The sequence below is a fragment of the Coturnix japonica genome, chromosome 1, assembly GCF_054131305.1.
Source record: "Coturnix japonica strain WE chromosome 1, WE-NBRP24, whole genome shotgun sequence".
NCBI lineage: Eukaryota > Metazoa > Chordata > Aves > Galliformes > Phasianidae > Coturnix > Coturnix japonica.
The window spans coordinates 134,756,096-134,780,403 of NC_140663.1; the positions used below are offsets into that span (position 1 = coordinate 134,756,096).

General features: G+C 40.6%; 1 protein-coding gene across 4 annotated transcripts in view; it reads right to left on the reverse strand.

The window, feature by feature from the left end:
* The window catches only part of GPC6 (glypican 6), a 720,043-nt gene that overhangs the window by 16,564 nt on the left and 679,171 nt on the right, over nucleotides 1-24,308 (reverse strand). For all 4 annotated transcript variants that reach the window (XM_015851542.3, XM_085536013.1, XM_085536015.1 and 1 more), the window contains one exon: nucleotides 5,422-5,558. In XM_015851542.3, the coding sequence (XP_015707028.2) occupies nucleotides 5,422-5,558 (137 nt within the window). The remainder of the gene's footprint in view (nucleotides 1-5,421; nucleotides 5,559-24,308) is intronic.

Below are 24,308 nucleotides of genomic sequence, written 5' to 3' on the forward strand. Positions count from 1 at the left end.
GTGGTAAATTCACCAAATTTCAGGCACTTTGTAATCATGTTAGTGTGGCTAAGCTAAGTTTTTAGGTTTAGCACATGAAACTGTGATCCAGCATGAATAATACAAACCACTAATTTAGGCAGAGATACACCCATATTTTGAATATTTTACATGGTGCAGAAAAGGATGGGAGCCAGCCAGCAAAGCTAACACCTTGATTTGTTCGCCAGGTGACAGAGAGCTCACCTCTCATGAGAACAGCCTGGTGAACCTCACCTTGATGGGTAAGTTAGCCATCCTGGGTGTGCGTCACAAGAAACCTGTTACTGCGTGATCAGTCAGAAGTTAGGTGTATAATTTCCAGGCAAATGACCTTTTTGGCATTCGGGGTGTAAGAGGAAGAAATTTAGAGATTTAGGTTGAGGATTAGTCTTTAGGTATATGTAGATATCAAAACTTGTACGTCTAAATGCAGATGTGTGTTTATGAGTGGAGTCTCAGTCTCATCCAAACTAGCCAACAAGAGATCTAGTCAATACCAGACAGAAGCATAATTATCAGCAGTGTGGGGACAGGTGTTGGGGTCTCATATGTCTTTGGCCAGATGACTAGCTCATTAGGTTTCATCTGCTGGGATTTAGTTGTGCAAGCAGACATCTGGTACAATTTGAGTTGCTCTTGGTTATTTCTCTACCTCTCCAATTACCAAGTGTCTTCATGACAGGATCTCATGTGGCAGTAGCTGTGTTTAGGCAGCTGGAACCTGCCTCAGTGACCACACTGACTGGGTACTGGGGCTCTGTTCAGTCACCCTGACAATGGTGACTTTTTGAAATGCTCTTGTAGGTATTGCCCTGCCTCTGGGAGGTGGTCTCCTGTGCCATACCTGTCTTACAAACTGCTCTAGTTTGTGCAACACAGTTGACTTACTGTCTGCAAGCTCACCCACCTGCACCTACATTTAAATGTGTGAATTTACATGTCTGAATGTGAAACTGAGTTCTGCTGTCATTACTGAACTGGTTGACCTGCTTCCTCAGGGGGGGAAAAAATGTATAAAAGCCTATATTGAATGTGCATATCTTTGAATTGTTTTCTGTTCTCCAAAGGACTGGTATGGATATGGAAACATGCAGCCCAAAGGTGTTTTTTGAGTGACAGTCTCTGAGAAGCAGCACAGCACACATTCTGACAAAAGCATTTTGATGTGTGCGGGGTAGGGTTAAGTCACACAGAATTGGAAGCCTTGTCTTGGGACTGCGTCTTGACAGAAGATTTGTTGCTGGCTGGGCAAAGTTGTTACACACAGCTGCTTTCGCTGCAATTCTGTAAGTGGAGACACCCCTGTGAATTTTAAGCTTCACTGCTGCTTCTGCTCTTGTTAATGATCTCTTTGTATGCCTGGCCGTTACAAGAACTATATGCCCAATATAAATGTAAAAAAAGAAAGCCAACCTGAAGCCAAATCTGTTCTTTGCATCCTCCTAGAAAATAAAAAGAATCAGCTTTCTTAGCCCTCTGCCTGCAGAGAATTTGAATAATGCTGTTTGTTTTCTGCTGTTTGCTCCTTGCTCAGCTATGTCAGGAGTTTAGTGTAATCTACATTGTTTTCTAAAATATTAATGCTTTCTATTCCTCTTAGCCTTTCTGCAGTTCTTGCTTGTCTCAGCAGACATGACGAAAATGCCTTCTGGCATACCATACCTGAGCACCATAAAGCCTACTTAAAACTACTTTCTCTGCGTCCCTCTGTTTTTAACATCCATTTAACATTCTAGGGTATTTACTTCCTTTTAAAGTCTAAAAATGACTGATGAGTCTTTCAGGTAATTTATATAAAAGTTCTAGCTATCAAAAACACCCAAATCAAAACAGTAATAACAAGAAAGGAGGAATGCCCTGTTTTTTGAAAGACACCTGCCTTACAGGACTCTGTTTTTACCATGACAGCAACTGCTTACAGCATAACTACAGCATCCCACTATGGCAGTACTGGCATTTTTTTTTCCATGTGCCCCAAACCATTGGCAATACAGCACAAAATGCAGCACAGGCTTATCACAGGCTAGGATAGGGGTTGGTAGTCATGTCTGGTCCGGAAAGATAAGTGTGGTGGAAAACTGGTTGTGTGGCTAATTGGATCACCTCATCTGATTTTGCTTGCTCAGGAAGCACTCAAAGGGTGTTTTCAGTGCTCTTTCAACAACGTCTGCTCCAGGTTGAAGCAAAGCTTGAGGAGTTAAAAGGAGTGGGAGATAATGATTAATCTACCAGATTTTGTTTGAAGGAAGAGGCAGTTTTTGCACCAACAGGAAGTGGTTTATTCAGTTACAGGAGTGGTGCTTACTGGTTATCTATGTCTATCTAAGTAAAGCATGTTCAGCTCATTCTCACTGCAAGTTTTGCTGGCAAGCAGGGAATGGCATTCCCAGTACTGGCACTGTGCAGGTGAGTGCTTCATCCCAGCTGAGTCCACCAGGCTCTTTGCAAGGGAAGCATGTGCTCATGCAGATGCAGCAAGAAGAGAAAATTTCAGGCCATCTGAGACGCAGCCTTGTGTGCATATTGGTGAAATACCCTGTAATTTTGAATTCAACATTGAAAATGCTAATGTTCCTTTTTATTTTTCAGCTTTCCCTGTCTTTTCTGTTCATGATTACTTTGTCTTATCTACTTATTCTTGACTTGAGCACCATCTCTCCTGTGGGCTGGTTGAAACCAGTTGGCTGAGGTAGACAGAGCCATTTGATGCTCTTCTCCCATGCATCTTAGTAGTTGCAGATTTGGTTACCATTCTCACTGCAGTAACAGTCACTGCTTATTCAAGGGCTAATATCTGGGATTTAACCTAAAACCTCCTAAACCCCAAATTTCTTAATTTCTGGGAATATTCCTTAATTTCTAGGAAGCATCTATTAGTGAAGAAATCATCAGCTGTTCCTAAGGATTTATTTGCAGATAGCGAAGCATTACACTTTCAAAGTCTGGTCATAATGATGATTTTGGATTCTAAATGTCTTTAAAAAAATCAGCCTCTGTACGGCTGGCAGAAGACATTCATTATTTAAACATAAAATTACATTCAAGTTTTTTTTTTTTTTATGAATACAGATATGATGGGAAGCTCTGTTTGGCATCTCTCTCAAAGGCACTTTATCAGAGGAAGTTATTTAAAAAGAAAATATTTTCCAAAATAAGAGTTTAGTTCGCCAAATGAATGCGTTCCTATTTCCATACTATCTGGTTTCTACCTGATGTGACCTCATTAAAACCCCTCCTCACAGGGGATCAGCAACATGCCAAGTGCAGCCTTCCAGAATGCTATAATGGATCACTCTGTTACCCTATGATTATCTGTGAGTTGGCAAACTTCATTTAGCCCCTGCTGGTGTCACTGTAAATTAATCATGGCAGCAGAATGATTCCTGGGGACCACAATAACCACAAGTGACCTTGGCATAATGCCTCTCTCAGGAGAAGGCCTAGCTTTCATTTCCTGTGATCTCTTGTTTTCCTGTAAAAGCACCATCAAAAGGTGATGTGTAAAATGAAATGTGAGGCACAATGTGCATCTGGCAATTCAAAGTTTCTAATTCTTTGTACAGCCACAGGAGCTCATCAACAAAGAGCTTCAATCTCCTTTCCCTGCAGTCATCAACACCAGGTTCTCATCTCATTTGGAGTACTAATGTCTAGAGGAAATGGGAGGTGACTATATTTCTTTCCTTTTCTTTTTCATCAAGAGCCACTGTGATGTTCTCCAGAACTCCGAATGCAACTCTTTGTGCAGCACAGGGGTGCTTTTGACAGGTGACACGCTGAAGGGAAATAGATACATGCATAGTGGCCGGATTTTGCCAACCTTGCTGTTGCAAATTAATATTTGCTATCAGATGCTAGTCAGTATTAGTATAGAAACATTTATCATTTTTCTTTAAGCTGCAGTAAATGTCCTTGTTCACCAAGGTGATTTTGCATATCAAGCTAATTACATTTTCAATATTATTTCATATACAGGCCATGAAATCCTATGGTATCTGTCTGATTTATTACTATTCCCTCCACCTCAAGCATTTATTGAATTCTCTTACTAAGACAATAATTACACATTTCCTTTGTGAATGCACACAAAATAGAAAACTAAAGAGCTGTGGTTCGGTCTACTGAGACTGTGTTTTCAGGTGATGCTCTGAAGCTGTGATTTCACATTCAGTGATATGTTTGTGTTAAATTAATCAAGATTATCAGTTTAGGAGAGAGGTACCGAACAGCTTCAGAACATTAATCTGAGGAGCTGCCATGAAACTAACCAGGCTTCTCATAAGATAAATACTGCAAAAGGAGGATGGGAGTCTTAAAACTCATCTACAGAACTCCCACAAACCTTGGAGTGTTTGCTTTGCTACAGAAGAGAGCTGAAAGGAATAGGCCAGACTTGGTACAAACACTAGCATTGGTCATGGGAAACAAGAGGGATAGCAACAGGTTTGTTTGACTGCTCTTTTATAGAAAGAGCACCACATACATCTTAACATATGCATCCAGACATGACACGTAGTACCATGGAAACTCAAACTTCTCAATACCTCCTTTCTCCCCAGAATCACAGGCACTGCTGCAGGCCTGAAATCTGCTTCTGTTATGGTTCTCGAGCTGGTCCCTCTCTCCTCTGTTCCTTTCTCAGCACAGTTAATCAGATAAGCTCCTCTCTCAACTGACAAATCCAAACTGGGACCCACAGTGACATCCTCTCACCAGCCCAGCCACAGCCAGACCTGAACCAACCTCGGAATTAAAACTCACTGAAAAGTCATTGCTAAAAAGGGCAGATGACCACAGTGTTTCTGACAAAGTAAGACAAGGTCAAGGTTTCTGCACAAGGTAATGAAGACTAAAACTGTTGCATTCATTCTCTGCTGGCTATTTTTCTTTTTCTTTCTTTTTTCTTTTTTTCTTTTTTCTTCTCATTTTTCTTGTCTTTTTCTTCTTTTTTCTTTTTTTCCTATTTTTCCCAGCAAATAACCCAAAGCTCTGCCAGCCAATAGCAAATAGAGCCAAAATTCCAATTTTCTATTTCATCCCAGTATGGTATCCCAAGAGTGCAATTGCTTCACAAGCTGTCAGTCCCAACACAGGGATGCTAAATGGAGCTAAAGAGCTCTTAGAAATCTCAGTATAAATTATCTTTCTGGAGATGGACCAGTGAACATTTTCTGTGTTCACATGCTGGCACGCTGCGCGCATTTACAGTGACTCACACTCCAGCTCTAATGGCACCTTGACAATAGATAATCTTAGCTGCAAGCTGCATGTGGACAACTGCTTGTTCTCCCCTTTCTGCTTCACTCTTTCAAACTGTTTTGTAAAATACTCTGTTTTCTGATTTTGCCCTGTGCCTGGTGGGGGTTTGGACTGAGCCTGGTGAGAAAGGCTCCACCTCACCTCGCCTTGGTGTGGCCGTTCCAGCAGTCCTCCTCATTTGATGAGCCCGCTGTCACTCGCTCGTCCTTGCAGATTGTGTAGGGGAATGTTGACCAGAACTTTTTAGAGAGCTTTAGTTTCTCTTTAATATCCGTTACCTGGTTAAGAGACAACAAAAGGGAAAAGCAGTTCAAAACATCAGGCACATAAGCTTTTATTTTAAATAAGAGGTTGTACAGTTCCGTAATAGATGGCAGTGGAAGTTAAAAGGACTGAAAGTGCTAAAATTGAAATTCCTCTATTTATGAGCAAGGCACAGTGCCTTTGGGTTCAGAGAGTGCAAATAATTAAAGTCACCTTTTTTTTTTTTTTTCCAGGCAAGACATTAAGAAAAAGCATTTTACATCTTGCTCTTTCTATTCTCAATTTGTCTGAGGCTTTCTGAAATATACATCTGTCTAAGAACTAATATGCCTCACAGTCTGCTGAATGTCAGTTGAGTTAAACAGTATTCATCAGATAAAATATCTCACCCTCTGGCTTGGTCATGTCTTAAATAAATATTATATTTAGACCTGTACGTGCAGGCTCTAAAAAAAATGATGCATGATGTGCAGGTTCTAAAAAAGTGAGCTGATGTTCAACTGATTTAAGACACACAAGCTGAATAAATTGCAGTACATTTGGATCTTGGTAACAGTAAGAGGTTTGTGTATACATTCAAGCAGAGACTAAATCCATCTTTGCTATTAGATACAGATAAATATCAGTAGCTGGATACAGATTTTACATTCAGGAAATGTTGGGACAGTATTGGAACAGTTCCTTTATGTTATAAACTCCCTCTTGAACAATAATTTAATTTGGCAAGATTCAGGTAGAAAGCAGGAACGAACTGAATTTCCTGCACCAACTTAACACATGCTCTGGCTGAAATGTTATCAGTTCTTGTTTTGTGATTGGTTTACTAGAGTGGAAAAATCTACAAGAATAGATAGAGAACATAACAAAAGACAGACTACAAAGGGTGACTGGTGCTACTGTTGTTCTTATGGAAACATACATTTCATGTTAAGCTATAATAGGATTTAGGAGAGCTTGTTGAATAGCTTTCAAAGGAAATCACCGAGCTTTATTCTTTAAAATATGAGAAATAAAAGCTCTCCATTGTTCCATTCACTTTTGAGATTGGCTTTTAGGTTGTTGAGGTATAATATTGTACTTGGCTATTTATCTGTTTTATCTTTTGTTCTGAAGACATGATAGCTCTCCGAGCAAATGACCCACACTGCTTTGCAGTGCTTAAACTCTGTAGAATGTCAGTTTCTATGCCAGGAAATAGAAACATCCAAGGATGTTATTTCAGAAGCTCCGTGTGCATGTTCATTCGTAAGAAATAAGTAGGACAGTATTTGGCTGTAAGTTGTTGACATCATTTCTTGCCATCCTATAAATCTCCTTTTCATCCTACAAATCTCCTCCATACTCTTTGCCAAGCTCTAGTTGCTTTAGTTTTGTAACACAAACACTAGTAGTGTTTGCAAATCTTTATATTCTCAGTAGAGGAGCCCTATCGAGCCAAAAATTAAATCCCAGTTTATAGACTGTGAGCAAGGTTGCAGTAGCAGTGGGGCCAATCTCAGGATGCCTGCCTTGTAGGGTGTCTTTGGGCATCAGGCAGAGAGCATCCCTTCCTACTTCCCTTCAGTACATGCTATGGATAAAAACCCTACCACCATCAGTGGTGCAGATAACTAAAACAAGGCACTTGATTTACTTCTTGGGGTTCACAGAGAGCTGTGTAAACACCTATTAGAGGAGGAAATCAGTTGGAGAAATCCTAAAGAAACTGCTGAAAATGTAGTGAAAAGGGTCTGTAGAAAGTAGGGTCCATTCATGTACCTTTGGACAATGCAAGAGCCTAGTGGATAGACTTTTATCATTTATTGCATCTCCTGAGTAGCCATTTACACAAAGCAATCTGATGGTGGTGAGTAATTTGTTTTCAGAGCAGTAACTTCCTTGCCACCTAGAGGTTATTTGGAGCTACTCACAACGCAGATGCTAAGAGTTATATTCAGATTTCTACCACAATCAGACTAGAGTTGATGCTCTTGGACTTCAAACTTCTATTCAGAACCACAAGTGAGTCAACACCCACTGGAAAGTGATTTTCCTCTTCCTGCCCCAGCCTATGCAAGGACGAAAATACAGAGAAAAAAACTTCCTATTTTCATAGAAGAGAATAAAAGTTTGAGAAGCTCTCACAGCTGACACACTGCACAGGCTCCTCAGAAATGCATTTCTGAAAATTAAAATAAAGAATCTCGCTCCCCACTGACTTTCAGAGATATTAAATAATGTTTGCATACTCTATATGTCTGCTGCATACAGATAACGCACTATTAAATTTCCTTACAGTGAGGATATTTTTGTGTTACAGAAGTACGTGTGGTAAAGATGATCTTACTTTACCAACGATGATTGGTAAAATACAGCTAATTAAATCTTCCAGGTACCCCCATGAGGTGTCACTCCCATTTTTGAGCCTACAGAGAGGAAGGCATTTACTTGACATAAAAAAAAAAAAGAAAAAAGGGAAGAAATAGCAAAAATGATTACAGCTATGAGGGAAGTTACCATTTTCAACCCTCTCTTGATGACTATAGGATGTACAGGTAGTGAGTTTGAATCATAGGATCATAAAATCATAGAATCCTTGGAGTTGGAAGGGACCTCTGAAGGCCATCTAGTCCATCTCCCCTGCAGCGAACAGGGACACCACAGGTAGGTCAGGTTGCCCAGGGCCTGACCCAACCTCACCTTGAAAGTCTCCAGGGATGGGGCTTCCACCACACCACTGGACAACCCGTTTCAGTGCCTCACCACCCTCACTGTAGTAGAATTTTTTCCTTATGTCTAACCTAAATCTATTATCTTTAAGCTTGAAATATTTATATTATAACTTTATATTCAGAGTAGATTTGGGTGATGCAATGTGTGCCATGATATGCAAAACTTTTGCCTGTGGGTTCCAGTGCCTCCAGTTTTGGGAATTCAAACATAGTCACAGAAAATCTTTTACTAATCCCCACAGTTACATGTTTCCCACCGTACATCATTTTGATCACCACCAGCATTTAAAAAATAGGTAACAGATGTACAGTCCCCTGAAAATGAGATAAAAGAGACTAAAGGTTCAGTTAACCTTGCCCGCCTGTGATTTATGAATTCAAACTACTGCATCTCCCTAGTGATCTGCGGCCATGTAAATGATTCCTTGGTATTTCCCATGCTCTGAATTAAGGATTAACTTTCAAGAGTAGTTAGACTTCTGTGGAAACATTTAAACACAAGATGTCTGCAATTTTGATATTTTACATATTTCCTTCCCACTTTCCCTGGCAGAGATTTATTCAGATACAGACAGCTGGATCTTTGGTCTCAGCCTGACTTTCCTCAGCTATATCCCTCATATTGCCCTGACATTAATTTCGAACCATTCCTTAGCTACTTTGAAGATACTAAATTTATCTTGAGTATATTCTCTCATAAGAAAAGGTATATACCAAGAGCTGTGCAAGAGTTACATTTTTGTTTTATTTGAGGATTATGTAAATGGATATTAAAAATAAGAAGCTATTAAAATAGCCTGGCTTTTATCCATTATTACTAACAGGAGGGAAGTGCTATTACGTAGGTGAGAAAAATTAAATGTTTGCATCATTTCCAAAGAGAAAATCATATCCAGAGCCATGGAAATATTATACTTACATGACCCACATTGAGAAACAGTTAATCTCTTACTTTTGCCTCTGACTTCTGTGACCAAGGCAGTCACAGGCTTTGCAATTCCTCTGCAGAATTTACACCACCACTTATGAGTTCGCTTCTAATCCTGCCAGCACAGGCTCAATTTTAAGTAGGTAAATAGAGCTGACCAAGCTTTTGTCTTCTTTACTCACCTTGGACTTCAGAGAAAGGGAGTGAACTAAAAAGCAAGCCCATCATTTTGGCAGGAATCAGACCTTAGTAGAATTCCTTGTTTTTAGCTCAGGATATCCAGATAACTTAAAAATCTCTCCAAGATAATTTGGAAGAGCGCTGAAAATACCGTGCTAAACTAAAAGTGAGCTGATCATGGTTTATAAAGCAGGAAAGATCACAAAAAGGTGCTTATGAAGCTGGTGACTAATTTCCTATGGAATTTGCTTCAGTGTAATTTCCAATGGAAACATGCTTCCTCAGCAGGGGGACAACATGTGCCCAGCCAAAAAGCAAATTTTTAAGGCAATACTCCAGTATTCTTATTTTTAAGGTAATTTCCCTTATTTCATCCTCCTCTCTCCATGGCAAGTCTGTGTGAGAGCTCTTCCAGTTTTATTACCTCTTTAGAATCCCTGCTTACCTTTATAATCCCTACTCTCACAGTCAGAGGAGCATCTTGAGATGCTAAGACAGTGTTCAAAGATGTGTCCAAAATCAACCCTGGTTCAGTGTAATAAATGCATTAAGAGTCTTGCTTGTGTTAAGAAGAAAAAGTTACAGTCTTCCTTTTCTTCTTCTTAATAACATTTTTGCATCACACTTTCTTGGTTTGCTCTGAAAATTTCATCAGATTTTATTCTGAAATGTCAGCAGAAGATGCAGCTTGTCCTTCTGCTGGTACCTTCCACCTGGGGATGCTCAGAAACATCTGAATGCAGAATCTCAATGAAGGTTAATCCTTTCTGCCTTGGAAATAACCACTTTCTTGCTACTCACTGGACACTGCTTCTCTGATGGGCCACTCTGGATGATGCAGTGTGGGTTGTATGTGGTAGTACAGCCACTCAGAGACATTTTGAGTGGGTATTTGTGAGAAGGTGTTATAATTTCATGGACTTGATTTCACAAGCAACATTTAACTTATGTCACTTCTTCAAGTTGTATCATTCCCAGATGAACAACTGTATTTTCCATTGCTTGCTCTTGTTTTCCCCTTAGATGTGTCTAAGATCCCCAGCCAGACACCCAGCACCCCTGCAACCTTCATGAACAAGGGTGCAGAGTTTGTGTAACGATGAGCAGCTTGATAGCAGATCTATGGATATGGAGCTTGACAGCCTGAGCTGTGTGTGTGATCATGAAGAGCATACCCTTTGTCACAGACATGGTAAGGTAGCAAGAACAAGAAAATCATTATGTACTGATTTCTGTTATGCCATACCAGCAGAAAACTGCTCAGGACTTTCATACATCGATCAGTATTTATGTCCATTAGGAGCTTAATCTGAAAAGCATTCTAAGACTAATGGTCAACAATTTGTCTAAAAAGTCTCGGTCAGCAGGCTTAAAACACTCATTACATGTCTGTAACTGCTTGTTATGTTTATGCCTCTGCTGCATGTGAATGTTACAACTGCTGCAAGAATTATATGTCACAAGCAGATAAGTGCGGGATAGCTGGATATTTCAATTGATACTATTTTCCTTGCAAACTGGGCTTAATCAAAAGCAGTTAACGCAGACTCCTACGTTTTAGGGGCTGCCTGTCAAAGAGGATCTGTGTCTCCTGTATGTCCATTGTTACATCTGTCAGCTTCCTATAGGTGTCGCAGAGGCACAAGGCACTTATACATAGGTAGCTGATCTGTGCTGCTACTACGGAACCCAGATGCTTGAATTTTGTTAGCAAGGATCTCTCTCTCTCAGTGTTTTTTTTCCCAGGCACTTGCATTTCTCCACTGAACAGGTATGGGGAGATTGGGTGCATATTTTTGTTTGGAATGCCTCATTAAGTGCTCAAAACTTCTGTGCACATTGCATATCGCAGTGAAATTGACCTGTTTTGACTTGGGACGAATGAAGCACAGCTGAATTTGCTCTATATATCAATTATTATTATTTTTTCATACATTCATACACTTTCCAATTTTCTCACAAAACAAAATTTAAGTGCTGAGTAGTTGAGGAACCCTGTACTTAATTACGGGGTACTTTTCAGAAGCCAAGCACAGCAATTGTGTGAGCAATGCAGACCTGGAGATGGCAAGGGCCTGGAGGAGATAGTGAGGACTTAGATATGGCAAGGATCTGGAAGAGATGGCGAGAGCCTAGTGATGATGGAGAAGAACTGGAGGAGATGGCGAGGAGCTGGAGATGGCGGGGACCTGCAGAATACGGCGAGGACCCGCAGATGGCGGTGTTGCTCAGCTTCCCACCGCTGTCAAACCCCGCTCCGTGCACGCTGTTTTTCCGGAGAGCATAACCGTAGATTGTTCCGCTGAATATAAAACTGACAACCCTGTTATTTTAAACTCGAAAGTGACAGGCTGTTATTTTAATGAGGTCTGCCAGTGCCAAGGTTAACCAAAGCTTTATTTCCCTACAAAATGTTAAGGCTGCGGATCTAAAAAGGGGGCCGTGAAATTTTATGGTTATTGATAATTTCTCTGCGCATCCAAGTTCTGAGAATTTCACCGGGGTCTTCTTATGCCACAAACGTTTTTTGTTTTTTCTTTCTGCTTTTCCCTTTTAAAATTTGACTTTGCAGCTTAAAGTGATCCGGAGCTCTCCCAATAACTGTCTCTCATGATTCATGTTTCTGCTTCAAAAAGCAGATGACAGCTCTTCTAATCAAGAACTAACACTGAATTCCAGTTATAAAACACAAATGGGTGCTTGGGTAATTTGTGAAATAAAACAAATGAGCTAGGCGACTTTCCAGAGCAAGATGATTCTCACTGGAGTATTTTAAAGTGAAATGAAAGGGGGGTTTACTGTCATTATCTCTAAGGGCTATAAATGTCTTCGACAAGAAAAAGTTAAGGTTTTTAGTAACAGGAAGTAAAGAAATATTATCAGCCCTTCAGGATTCTCAAAGCAACAGGTATAGACTTTAGAAAGCTAAGGGTGGATTCAGCTGCTGTGCTAATACGCCTGAACTTATGCATCTACATTCACAGCAGCCTACTCAATTGCCCACACATAAGACTTGTGCCTTTTGAGATGCTCAAGGTATCCCTCCTAGCCTGTAGTGACATGTGAAAGTTTCCTACAGGTTATAAGTGTCTTGGGTACAACTTTGGATCAGCATTTCATATAGCTTTGATCAAAATGCATCTCTGAGGCCTTTTGGTTAATTCAGCTTTGATCTAGAACATGCATTTTAATGAAAACCAGGTTGCCCATGGCATGCATTCTGAGGAAAATAACTTAAAGGTTAGCACAAATGCTTACAGGAATTTCCTTGCCATCTGTGGCCAGGCAATGCTTGTGCTACAACATCACGTGTTAGCCATCACCAGGGGCAGGTAACATGGCTGACATCAGGAGCTGGTGGGCCCTTGATCAAAAATAATTTGATCAAAGCAAGTGTGCACCTTACAGCATTGCCACTTTTTCTTTTGTCTTAACTTGGAGACCCTACCTCCTGCATTCTCAACAGAACACAACACTGACTTATATCACCAAATGGAGACAATTTCCTTTCTTCTTTTTTAAACCATGGACATTCTTGCTTACAGGCATGCAAAGACTGACATCAAACGCTTCCCATATTCAACATTCACTTTGGCTATGGAGAGAGGAGGAGGGGGAATCTTTCAAATGGTGAAGCACGCTGGGCTACATTTCTTTTCCTTGTCAGAAATGTGACTGCAGACCCTTATTTCTGACTTTGCACATGTACATCCTGAAGTAAGTTAGTCAAGACAACTGCACGTACTTCCCCAGTAAGTAACAGCACTTCTTTTGGAAAGCTGGAAATGCTGTAAACTTCAAGCACCCTGGCAAAAAAAAATTTGTAAGAACGCGCATCAGCTTTCCCTTTTCCTGTAATACCTGGGAGCAGTGCTAAAAAGCAGGTCCCTAAATCTGATTCAAGCAAATCCAGAGCACTCAGAGGAATCAGCTTTTTATTGCAGATAAGTATAAAAGTAGTACCAGAAATATGCTGGAATCTATAAGATAAAATGCCAGAGGCTTTCTGTGGCAAGGCTTAGCAGTTAAGCACTGATTCTTTCTAAGCAGCCTTTCATTGTTCCAAGCAAAAATGTTAATAGCTACTGTAAACAATTGCTAATAAAGTATTTCGAGCTTATACTGGCTTTTGTTTGTCCTGGAAATGTTCATCTGGTTCTAGTAGCGGAGTGGCTGATTCTTCTCTTCATACTCCAGGGTTTACTGGGAATTGCCTGTTTTATTACAGACAAGTAGTTCAAGCACCCCAACAGCTATGAAAAGCATATGATTTCTAAAGGCAGCAAGAGCTAGGACACATCCTTTCATATCAGAGCAAGAAGGATAATTGTACTTCATAGCTGAAGTAGCCTTACATTTAACTTCAGTTCTTCTAGTGGTTTCTTCTTGACATAGCTCCATTGCCTTTCAAACTGAAGCAGCTCTCAAGGGACACTTGACGCCTTGAAAGAAAAATGAGGATTCAGAAATATGACGGCTACCCTGGCAGCAGCTTATGGGCTTCCAACCTTGCCCTCCCTCAGTACCTGAAGGCTCATCCACATACTTCTTTGTGGGAGCCTAGGTGTAAATGACCTGCTCTTCTACATCTACCAGAGAGCAGCACTTTCCCTGCCCCCTTAAATCCGAGGCAGCATGCCGCCCTGATGCAGCCCTTGGAGGGGGAGCTGGGGAATGTTCTTCTCCCTGGATGAAGTTGGGAAGGCCTATCGGTAGGTGTCCTCCCCTCCTCCACAGAGGGAAAGAAAGAAGCTGGGGAAAGGAAGATGAGAAGCCCACGAGCTTGAGGACAGTATTTCCCCTGAGTCAGTGCCAGGACTCAATTGCTCTGTGAAAAGAAATTAGAGCTGGCATGATGCATTGCTTAACAGTGTAACCTGTAATAATGTGTTATTAGGACATCCCAAACTCACAGGATAACAGAACTGCAGGGGTAAGGAGGGACCGCAAGAGATCACTGAATCCAACCCGCCTGCTAAAGCAGGTACCACAGTAGGTCACACAGGTAGGTGTCCAGATGAGACTTGAGTATCCCCATAGAAAGAGATTCCACAGCCTCTATAGACAGCCTGTTCCTGGGTTTGTTGCTCTACATATTATTATGGAACTTCCTGTGTTCAAGTTTTAGGCCTTTACTCGTTGTCCTAGTGCTACACACCGCCAAGAAGAGCTTGACCTCATCTATTTTCCTCCCACCTCTCTTCAGATGCTTATAAACATTTATCAGATGATTCCTCAGTCTTTTTTTCCCCAGGTTGAACATACTCAGATCTCTCAGCCTTTCCTCATCCAGGAGATGCTCCAGGCCCTTTATCATTTTTTGTGGCCCTTTGCTGATCTAGGAGATCCCTGTCTGGAAACAGTAGTCTAAACATGGCCTCACCAGAGCAGCGCTGAGGGGAAGAATCACCACCCTTCACCTGCTGGCCATGCTGTTTTTAATACACCCCAGGATACCATTGGCCTTCTTGGACACAGGAGCGTGCTACTGGATCATGGCTAATGTGCTATCCACCAGGACCCTCAGGTCCTTCTCTACAGAGTTCCTCTTTAGCTGGTCATGTCCCAACCTGTGTTGATGTATATAGTTATTCCTGTTTCTTCTAAAGTTATGTTTTCATTTCAGCCAGAATTTAGCTTTCCTTTTTTCTTTTCTCTTTAGCTTTCCCTTCTCTAATAGTTCTGTCTGACACTCACTCACCTCAACTGAAAACACAGCTTGATTTCAATGGCCTGGATATTTGCATACTGGATTATTTTGACCCAAATATACAAATCTGCATTATTGCAAGTGGTGAATATCAGGAAAACAATTAGCATAGAGGCTTTGTGGCAGTATGTGCAGTGATTGTGCTGATGTGCAGCTCTGTATGTACTGTTGGCCAAAATTTCTTTGCAGACGGCCCAAGGAAGATGCTTAGTTTCATTTTCAGTGTTGCTTCATATATGAGAGATGATATAACAAAATTGGTTTTATAGAACATACATACAAATATAATTTGTAAAAACCTGTAAGTCCAAAATAAAAATTGCAAAAGATTTAGAATGAAAACAGTAATATTTTCAGAGGAAGAAATGTTTATGAAATGCCATTTTTTGGCAAGGAAAGTATGAATATCAGTGGGCTCAGCAGGAAAAGAGTTTATCAGGAAAACAATCTGAATGAGAGAGAACCTTGTACTGTTAATCTACCATGTCAATATACTAATGACTTTCATCGCCTTCCTACTGAGTAGAGGATGGGCTATCCACTGCTGCTGTGGAGCTGCAGTCCATTTCATGATAGGGTTAAGTACTCCAGTTACTGGCTCCTAGTGGAACAACTGCGCAGTTTCTTCAGGGCTGCCAGAGGAAGGCAGGAGACAAGAGAAAGTGGGTATGGGCTCAGCTATGGATATAGTCTAAGGATCATTCTTAAAGAGGGATAAATTTAGGTCTAGTTTGAAGTACAGAAAAGTAAAAAGGCTTTCTCAAAAATTTTTTTAACCCAAAGCAGCAAATTCTGATGAGACTAATTGATTTTCCATTTTCTACTGTGGTCAGATGAAATGTTATGAATTTAAATATTCTTGCAAGAGTGCTGTGCTGTTGAATCCAATCTTGAATCAGGAAATAGAGCCCTTTTAGTTTTTTTTGTTCACTTTGATACTAAAGCTACTAGGACATGCATATTTCTAGAGTCTGGAATGTGAGCCCAGTGAATCAGATAGCAGTATGAATTCAGTGTATGCTGCTCATCTCTGCCATAAATTCAACGCAGCCTGCCAGACAATCTGTAGAATCAGATCAGGACAATTTAAAGAACAAACACCAATGGAGGAGTTTTGTGTGGATAAGGATGAGCACAGCAGCAAGCACTTCCAGCATGCTGTGTGAATCTGAATGAGGTGTCTGTCTTGAAGAGTTTTCATTCTGAACAGGGAAAGGGTGAGGAGAAAGGAATAGCTGTATTATATATATGAAGAAAAAATAATCATATGCCAAGAAAATTACTTGAAATCATACAGGGAGTTGCTGGATGAGCAGAGTATTACTCCTACATCTCTAGTACTTACTTTTTTTATAACGAAAAGTCTATTTTCCCTCCTTGGTATTGCTTTAGGTAATAAGCCTCCCCTCTCCTCCAAGGATATGTCTACCTAACATTCACGGTGATATAGCATAGTTTAAAACAAGCCGGTAAATACAGCATGCACCTAGAATTAGTGCTGCTGCTTGAGTATTTATTGTAGCACTTGGGCAGGGTTTGTAGGTTGCCATCCATCTCCCTGTCATCCCCAGTGTGTTGCTGGCATCAGGGCACTTCAGGTCTACTTATTTCAGAGCAGGGATACTGCCACATGAACAAGCCTGAGTCAGGCAGCCATGTATGTGAAGCTGATTTTGTCTTGCCCTAAGAATGAAGGAGAAGCACCAAGTCAGGGATAGATGGGAAGACAAGTGATACAGAGCTGGGAGGAGATGGGGGATGTGGATTTGTGGCCACTGCACATGATGGCCTGGGAACGGGGAGGCAGCATATGCACTGCATATGCAGTGACAGCAGGGACCTCTGGTTTGCTGCAGGCACTAGTGGCACAGGCACCGACCATCATGCTATTCCTGCCCCTTCCTCTAATCATTCATGCTGATGATTAGAGCATCTGAGGGGCTGTAGAGGCTGAGGTGGCATGTGATCCCTGCAGGCTCTGCAGTGGCAAGGATGCTGTTGCTGATGTGTGCATTGCCAAACCAGGGCGTGGGAAGAAGGCGCTTTGCATCTGCTGCTGCAAGCTGATGAGGGTAGTAAGGCTACAAGGCTACAGGACTCAAAGCAATCAAGGTGCAGCAGTTAGCTAGGGATTCACTTCACAAAGAACAACAAAATACGCTTCTCTTTCTTCCCTCTCCCTCAAATCCCAGACAATCCCTTCCTGTCTGCTCGTCACAGCTGTCTGTGAGCACAAACAGGTATAATCAAGTGTTACCTGCTGCAGAGCTGCCTGTGGCTGGCGGGCAGCAACTCCAGGCTAGCACTCCTGATGGACGCAAGTTGCTGGACAGAAGATCAATGCTTGCTCCTTGCGTGCAGGCAGCTTAAAAGCAGCCTAGCCTCTGTGCCAGCCCCCTCAGGATTGAAGCAAATGCACGCTGGTTATTTATGTGTCTCTTTTTCAAAGTGCATTCCCCACCTTGATCTGGAGCTGCATGTCAGCAAGGACTTGTGCAAGGCAACACCAGCAATCACAAGTTCTGTTCCCACCATCATGAATGTACCACGAAAATAAAGGTGTTTTAAACACAACAAATGCTGCCGTATATTTGCCTCCTGAATCTGGAAGCTTTAGAATTTGTGCTTCTGAGGATTTGGTGACAGTCACAAGGGCTGGAAAATTGGATTTCTTTTACCATAACAGTGAAGAGAGTAGAGTTTAAGAAAAGCAATTTCATAAGACCTGAGATGAAAATCTAGAAAATTTGCAATTTCGGCTATAAAAACTAAAGCCAGCTTTCTCTACAGGCTGAAAAAACTCAAAATGGAAAACACACAGCCTCACAAATGATAGTGTCTCAAATGAAATAAAGCTAATAATAGAAACATTCACATTTTCTCTCTATTGTAGCTATAAAACCAGTGATATTTCACAGTCAGGAGCTCTTCACCAGACAGAAGAGATTACTTTCACTGAGTCAAATCTACCATTGACACAGAATATATAAAATATAGGGCACTGCCTGGAGTATATTTTCAGGAGCATCCCATAAGGATCTAGAGCTTTATGAGCTGCTACATTTCTGATTCTCTTAATTGGGGTAATTCAGGAAAGTAGAATGTCTTCCAAAAAGCCTGGGATTTGGTGACATGGAGCAGAAAAGGACAGGGAAGCAATTGGCACAGGAGGGATAGGTCCTAGCTGCCCTCACATAAGAGTTTATATGGGTATGTGAGGCAAGATCATAAACTGCAATCTCCAAATTACCTGTGAGAGTAAAGACACAATGTTGACACAAAAGAAATATGCTTTTCGCCAAGGTAGTGGGAAAAATGTCCTTTTTAAAAACTCTTCTTTCAGAGGTCTCAGAGCAGTTTTAAACTATAAGGAAAAATCGTGAGGACTCACCTAAACTATAAACTCAGTTAATCACTTTACTCATCAAACTGCTCAGCAGCAGTGATTATGCTATAATTTATATCTCATTTCTTAGTCACTGCAAATTTACTTCAGTACTTCCATGAAAATTCCCTGACAGTAATTTATGCAGGCCAAAGTTGTATTCTGTCAAACGTGCCTCAGACTATCATACTTCATCAATCCATCAAAGCCAATAACAGTAAACACAGGGAATTTGGGAGGAAGAAAAAAAATAGAGGAATAGAAGTCTTTCATATCAGTGAGATAATGCTCAGGATAGAGAAAAAGAAAGGAGATGGGTTTCAGACAAACTGTTCTGCTGCTATCCACTACTCCTACTTCTTTGCATAGAAGATCAGCAGGTTCCCAAAGGGGACCTGCTGTTTGTAGAGGAAAGGGAGCAAATGTAAAGTTAATATAAATGCACAGAGAGTGTGGCTTGAAAAAGGAACCTTGTGGAAAGAAACAGGCCAGCATAATTTCATCTGTAATTTAATTTCTATGCACAATGAAAGAAAGAACATGAAACAAATACAGTGTTCAATGAAAAAGAAAAGAAAATTACCCTTAATAGCATGCCTTTTGTTCTGCACTGTTAACATCTTGCTGTTGTGTGGGAAGATTGCCACAAGGAAGAACCAGAATACGGTCCTAAAGGAGATTTCCATCCCAAGCAAGGCACCGTGATGGTTGCTCATTCATTTGGCACTTGTATGCCTTAGTCAGCACTTTGAATGGCAACGGGTTGCTGTGATATTTCTGAGTAACAGCCTGACTGTCTGGTCATTTGCCAACAGAACTAACAATTGTTGTCTGCTCTGCCCTAAATACCAAGTAATTAGTTACATTCTCTGCAGTTCACCTCTTCAGCCACAAATGGGCATGCACCAGGAGGAACGTCCATACACTGACTTCAAGAATTCTGCAGGTAAAGCAGGAGAGGTGAAAAGGCTTCACTTTCTTTGTCACAGCACTGATAACTTGCTATGAAACGCAGTACAAAATCCATTATTTTTTTCTTTCATTTGGATCTTTTTTTTCCAACTCTTTTTTAAAAATTATTTTTATTTATTTTTTATTTTAATTTCGCAGCACTCATGCAGTCACACGGAGGTAGGGAAGTAGTTGAAGGGATTCTTCCCCAGCAGCTTCAAGGTGGGAACTGCCAGCCTAAGCACAGCTATGGAGTGGTAGATTTGTTGGGTAGAAGCACAGCATGTAGAGCTTTACCAAGTGTGCAGTGTAGGTACAGGTTTTTGTTGGACTGCTTTTTTAGCACCCATTTGTCTGGCATATAATGTATATAAACACATACACCCACACAGTTGCTATTACATGCCACGATGTGTTCAGCAATCCCTGCCATCTAAATCAGGTGCTAATATAGACTTATGTTTCCCTTCCAGACTTTCTACATAGATTTACTTTCCCAGAAACCAGGAATTACAGTTTTTTTGGGTGCTGTGAACTTCAGTTTTGACAGTGTGGAGCATGGACTCAAGCTAAAGCCATTATCCTAGCCTGAGCATCCAGAGCAGGTGGAAGTTGCCTTTGAAAGTGAGGACCAAGTGGGACAACTCACTTTTAGATATATCAACCCAGCATGCAAGAGGTTAAAGCATATTAAAAGAGTTGCAAGAAACTTTCCCCAGAAACTATTGTAGCCTGTAGTCATACAGCAGATGTACTTCTTTGGAGCAGCTATAAATCCTATGAGTACCCTAATAAATACACCACACATTCATTGGAACAATGTGCCCTATGGATTTAAACTGCATCTTATCACTTCTTCCCGAAAATAATTATCACACCTATTAGAGGCTATATTTGGGATCTTTAGACTTACACATACATCTGCTTTCGTCTCTCTAGACAGATATTCTGCCATGAAGGACATATGCACTAGCAGCCTGATTTTCTCCCCAAAGAACAGAAATAACCCTGTGACTATACACAGGGGCACTAGTTGCGGTTTAAACCAAGGTGCCCTTGAATATGGCTGGAAGATACAGGCACTGAAATTCCTACTTTGAAATGGATCCAGGAGCAACAGAAAAAACCATTTTAAGGCATTTCTTCTCATCTCAGTCCACTGGAAGATCAAGTTGCATACACGAAGAATTAGCAGAACAAGAATTTTACAGCAACTTAATCACAGCAATATTTAACTCTCTTTCCAAACCACCATGGTTGTTGCAGTTGCTACTTTACAGTAATTTTCTGAAAAATATCTTCATTGCAAAACAAAGTCAAATAGAGCATCAGTAACGTTTTTTTTTGAAGTCCTGACATGTTAGATTCAGTAACACTACCTAGGATTTCCTGTTGAAGTATATACAGTGAATTCCAGTGCAGTGTATGATGCAAGAATTTAATGCGGACTAAGTTCATGGTTCACTAAAATGATTGTTTCTAAATGTTAACTTGACTCCAAATACGAAGAGCTGGTCTCATTCAAACAGTGTGTGGAAGCCTGCATTTCAGCTTGGACCAGCTTCATTTTCAGCACAAACAGAATTTTGCCAATAAACATCTGGGAGCAGACAGCTCTGGTTGTCATCCTTAGGGACAGCAAGCTAACCTACTTTCTCGCTCAACAGAGAGTTGATTTCTACGTGTTTACCTCAGCAAAGAAAAAGTACTGACAAAAATAATAAACCGTTGCTTGGAACTGAGGCACCTTAGAAAATGTATGAGATATTTTCTTTTAACGTGTGCAACATACAGTGAAATCCTAAGTCCTGCAGAAACTTAATATGCAAATGTAATGATACTATGAAGGCTGCAAATACTCAGGTTTGCCAATGGGAGCTTGCAGCTCTGTAGTCATAACATTATCCATGTGTCCACATGTAAAAAGAAAACTTGATCACTAACAACAAAGTTGGATGAAAACATGGCTCCTCTATTAGCAGCAATATTCTTGAAGTTTATTTTGAGCTGATACATAAATACATTGTATAAAAATTATTTATGGTGTTCAATGTTTGAAATTTTTAAAATAGAAGATGCAGCTTTCTCCCTCTCCCAGAACCAAAGCAAAGGTGTTTTCTTCCTAAAGAACCATTATTTTACTTATTTAGAATCCAACTAACACCACATACACACACAGGCACTGAGTCAGCACAATCCACTTTTTTTGCAAGAAACTTAAATCAGAACTGATATTAAATCAATGTCCTGATCATATGCTGCCTTAGAGCCCTTCCTCTCCCACCAACAGGCGAGCCACTGAACCTCAAAGTAACGATACACAGCAGATGGATTAGCCTTATCTTAAAAAGGAACAGTTTTTAGCCAGTACGTCATTCTCACTAATGCTGGGTTGTGGGGCATGCACAATATCCACAGACCACCCAGAATTGCTGGGATGTAGCTTCTATTAGCAAATACACTGATATCCCATGACTAAGCAGGAAAGCTACTGAGTGTGGTGCTTTGTGTTGACTGCACATTGGTAATACCCTTTGCCCTGTACAGCTTCCTAGTATCACCCTGTCAGGCTTTGCCTTCTCTTGCAGTACCATAAAGAGGCATGCCACATGCAAAGGTATACCACCACACTGGTGGGCTGTAACATAGCTTTCACGTTATTTCAGATCGTTTGAAGTGGAAGCTTGCATGCACCCCAACTGCATTTTCTTAGAGGACAGTGTTACAGCATGATTCCCCACAGGAGATTCAAGACAAAGGTGCTGTGGTCTGTGGATGCAATGTGAACGATGCACTCTGCACCAGAGAGCTTCAAGAGTCAAAGACCACTTCCTAGCTTTCTTCATATTTAGTGGTATTTGTAAATTCTTATAGGGTAGGATGCCATTTTCACAACTTCCATGCTGAAGCACTGCTGTGACTTCTATTTTGTGTTACATGTGGTAGTCTGAATTACCTTAGTTGTTTCGTCATGGTAGTCTAAATGACCTTAACATTGTGTGCCTCATGCATATGTCTCACTAATCTACATCATTTCAATTGGCAGCAAGTACCATATCTAGGGTTTGACAGCTAAAAAGTAGGTGCTGACTAAATGCTAGAACATCTCTTTGTAGTTGGAAGAAGAATTGAGCCTACATATCTTAGATGCTAATCTGACACTGATGAACAGCATCTGTAGGTATTTGTCTTCTTCCAGTAACGAGGAAGAGATGGTCTGCAGACTACAGATGGGCACACATTGCAGAGCTGTGTTCCCTGGCAGCTACAGAATTCACAGAGAACTGGAAATTGTTAGTGGTAGAAAAATAATGCTTACTTCCAGCAATGTTGGATGAAAATTTAACTGCTGGTATATTTTAAACTGAAAGAGCCAGCAGTAGGAAAAAAATAACTGTGAACTGAATACACTTAACGTCTTCCTTTGTGTATTAAAGATTCACAAACAAACTGGAAAGAAATGTTCCTATTGACTTCACAGGACTTAGTATTAGATTAGATTGTATTAGATTATATTGGATTAGGTTATTTCTTCTTGTGTGCAGTTTGATTTGTGAACATTATGCCTGACATTGCTTATAGAGAGTATCGAAGTTAGTCTGCTCTGTCCGTACTCAGACTATTGAATTAGTGCTGCTGCTTGGAGGAGTGAGCAGGTGCTTCCTGTGAAATCACAGGGACAGGCAGGGTGCTCAGACCTGATAAAAAACAAGGCTGCTTGCTGAAAAATCTCAGTATGGTGTTATTAGCCTAGAAGTGGACTCTAGTGCAGGATCATGGTGTCTTTTGTTAATACCTATTATGTATCTGCTGTTTACCTGGGACAGATTTTTTTAGTTTACTCACTGTGATTCCCAACTCAGCTAATATCACTTCAGAAAAGACAGTCCAAAAAAAAGACAAGATTCCAGTTAGGTAAAAATGGGTGCTCTAACATCTCTAACAGTAGTGTAGTTTCATTGTCTTCTATGAAGTTACTTTTTCAAACAACATACAAATCAGAGAAGCTGCTGCATCATTAGAGGCAGCCAGGAAAGGGACCACACATCTGGTGTCATCACTATAAAACAGCAGACCATCCTTATTACAGAAACCCATTTATAGTTCAAGGCTCCTCATGGAGGGTTAAATGCTTTAGTACGTGTGAGTGATGCCGTAAATGTAGAATCAGCGGTGGTCTAAATGACCTTAGCTTAGAGTGGAACAAAGCTGAACTCATTCCAAAATGACAGGTACTATAAAATTGCCATTTGTCACAAGTAGGAGATAGCATTTTTATGCTACACTTCTGTATCTTTTCTGCCTGTCATTAGTTCTAACAGAACAGACAACACCAGTGATGCATTCACAAATTAGTAGCATGTTTCAGCTTCCCTCCAAGCCCAAATGAAAAAGCAACCTTATAGGAACAATTTTATATCCTTTAATTGCAACACTGAAACAGTCTGTATTCCACAAAGTAAAGGTAAAAGATTTCTGTGTGGATGATCAAAGGAGGGCTTTTCATGAGAGATGGAAAGGTTCTTTATCCAGAGGTGTGGAATCAAAGACAGAAGGGTTATCTTCAGAAGAGAACAACAGCTGCCCAAATACCCTGAGGTGGGACTCACTATGAAGGAGGTACTGCTTCAAAGAGAGGAGCAATCTCTATTACAGAGTACGTTTCATGTTGCCTCTGAAACTCTTCAGTAAAACTCAGCACTCAGACTGTCTGTTTTGTTCTGCTGTAATTTTTTCATGGTGCATCTAAAAGGGATAGTAATAAAATATGTTTGATCTGCCCTACACAATTGTAGGGTTGCCTACACATCTGAGCCAGCAATTCTTACATAAAGTGCAAATAAAGTTGTTGTTACAGACACAGGAACTAATATACAGTAGTAAATTTGAGTGAAAAAA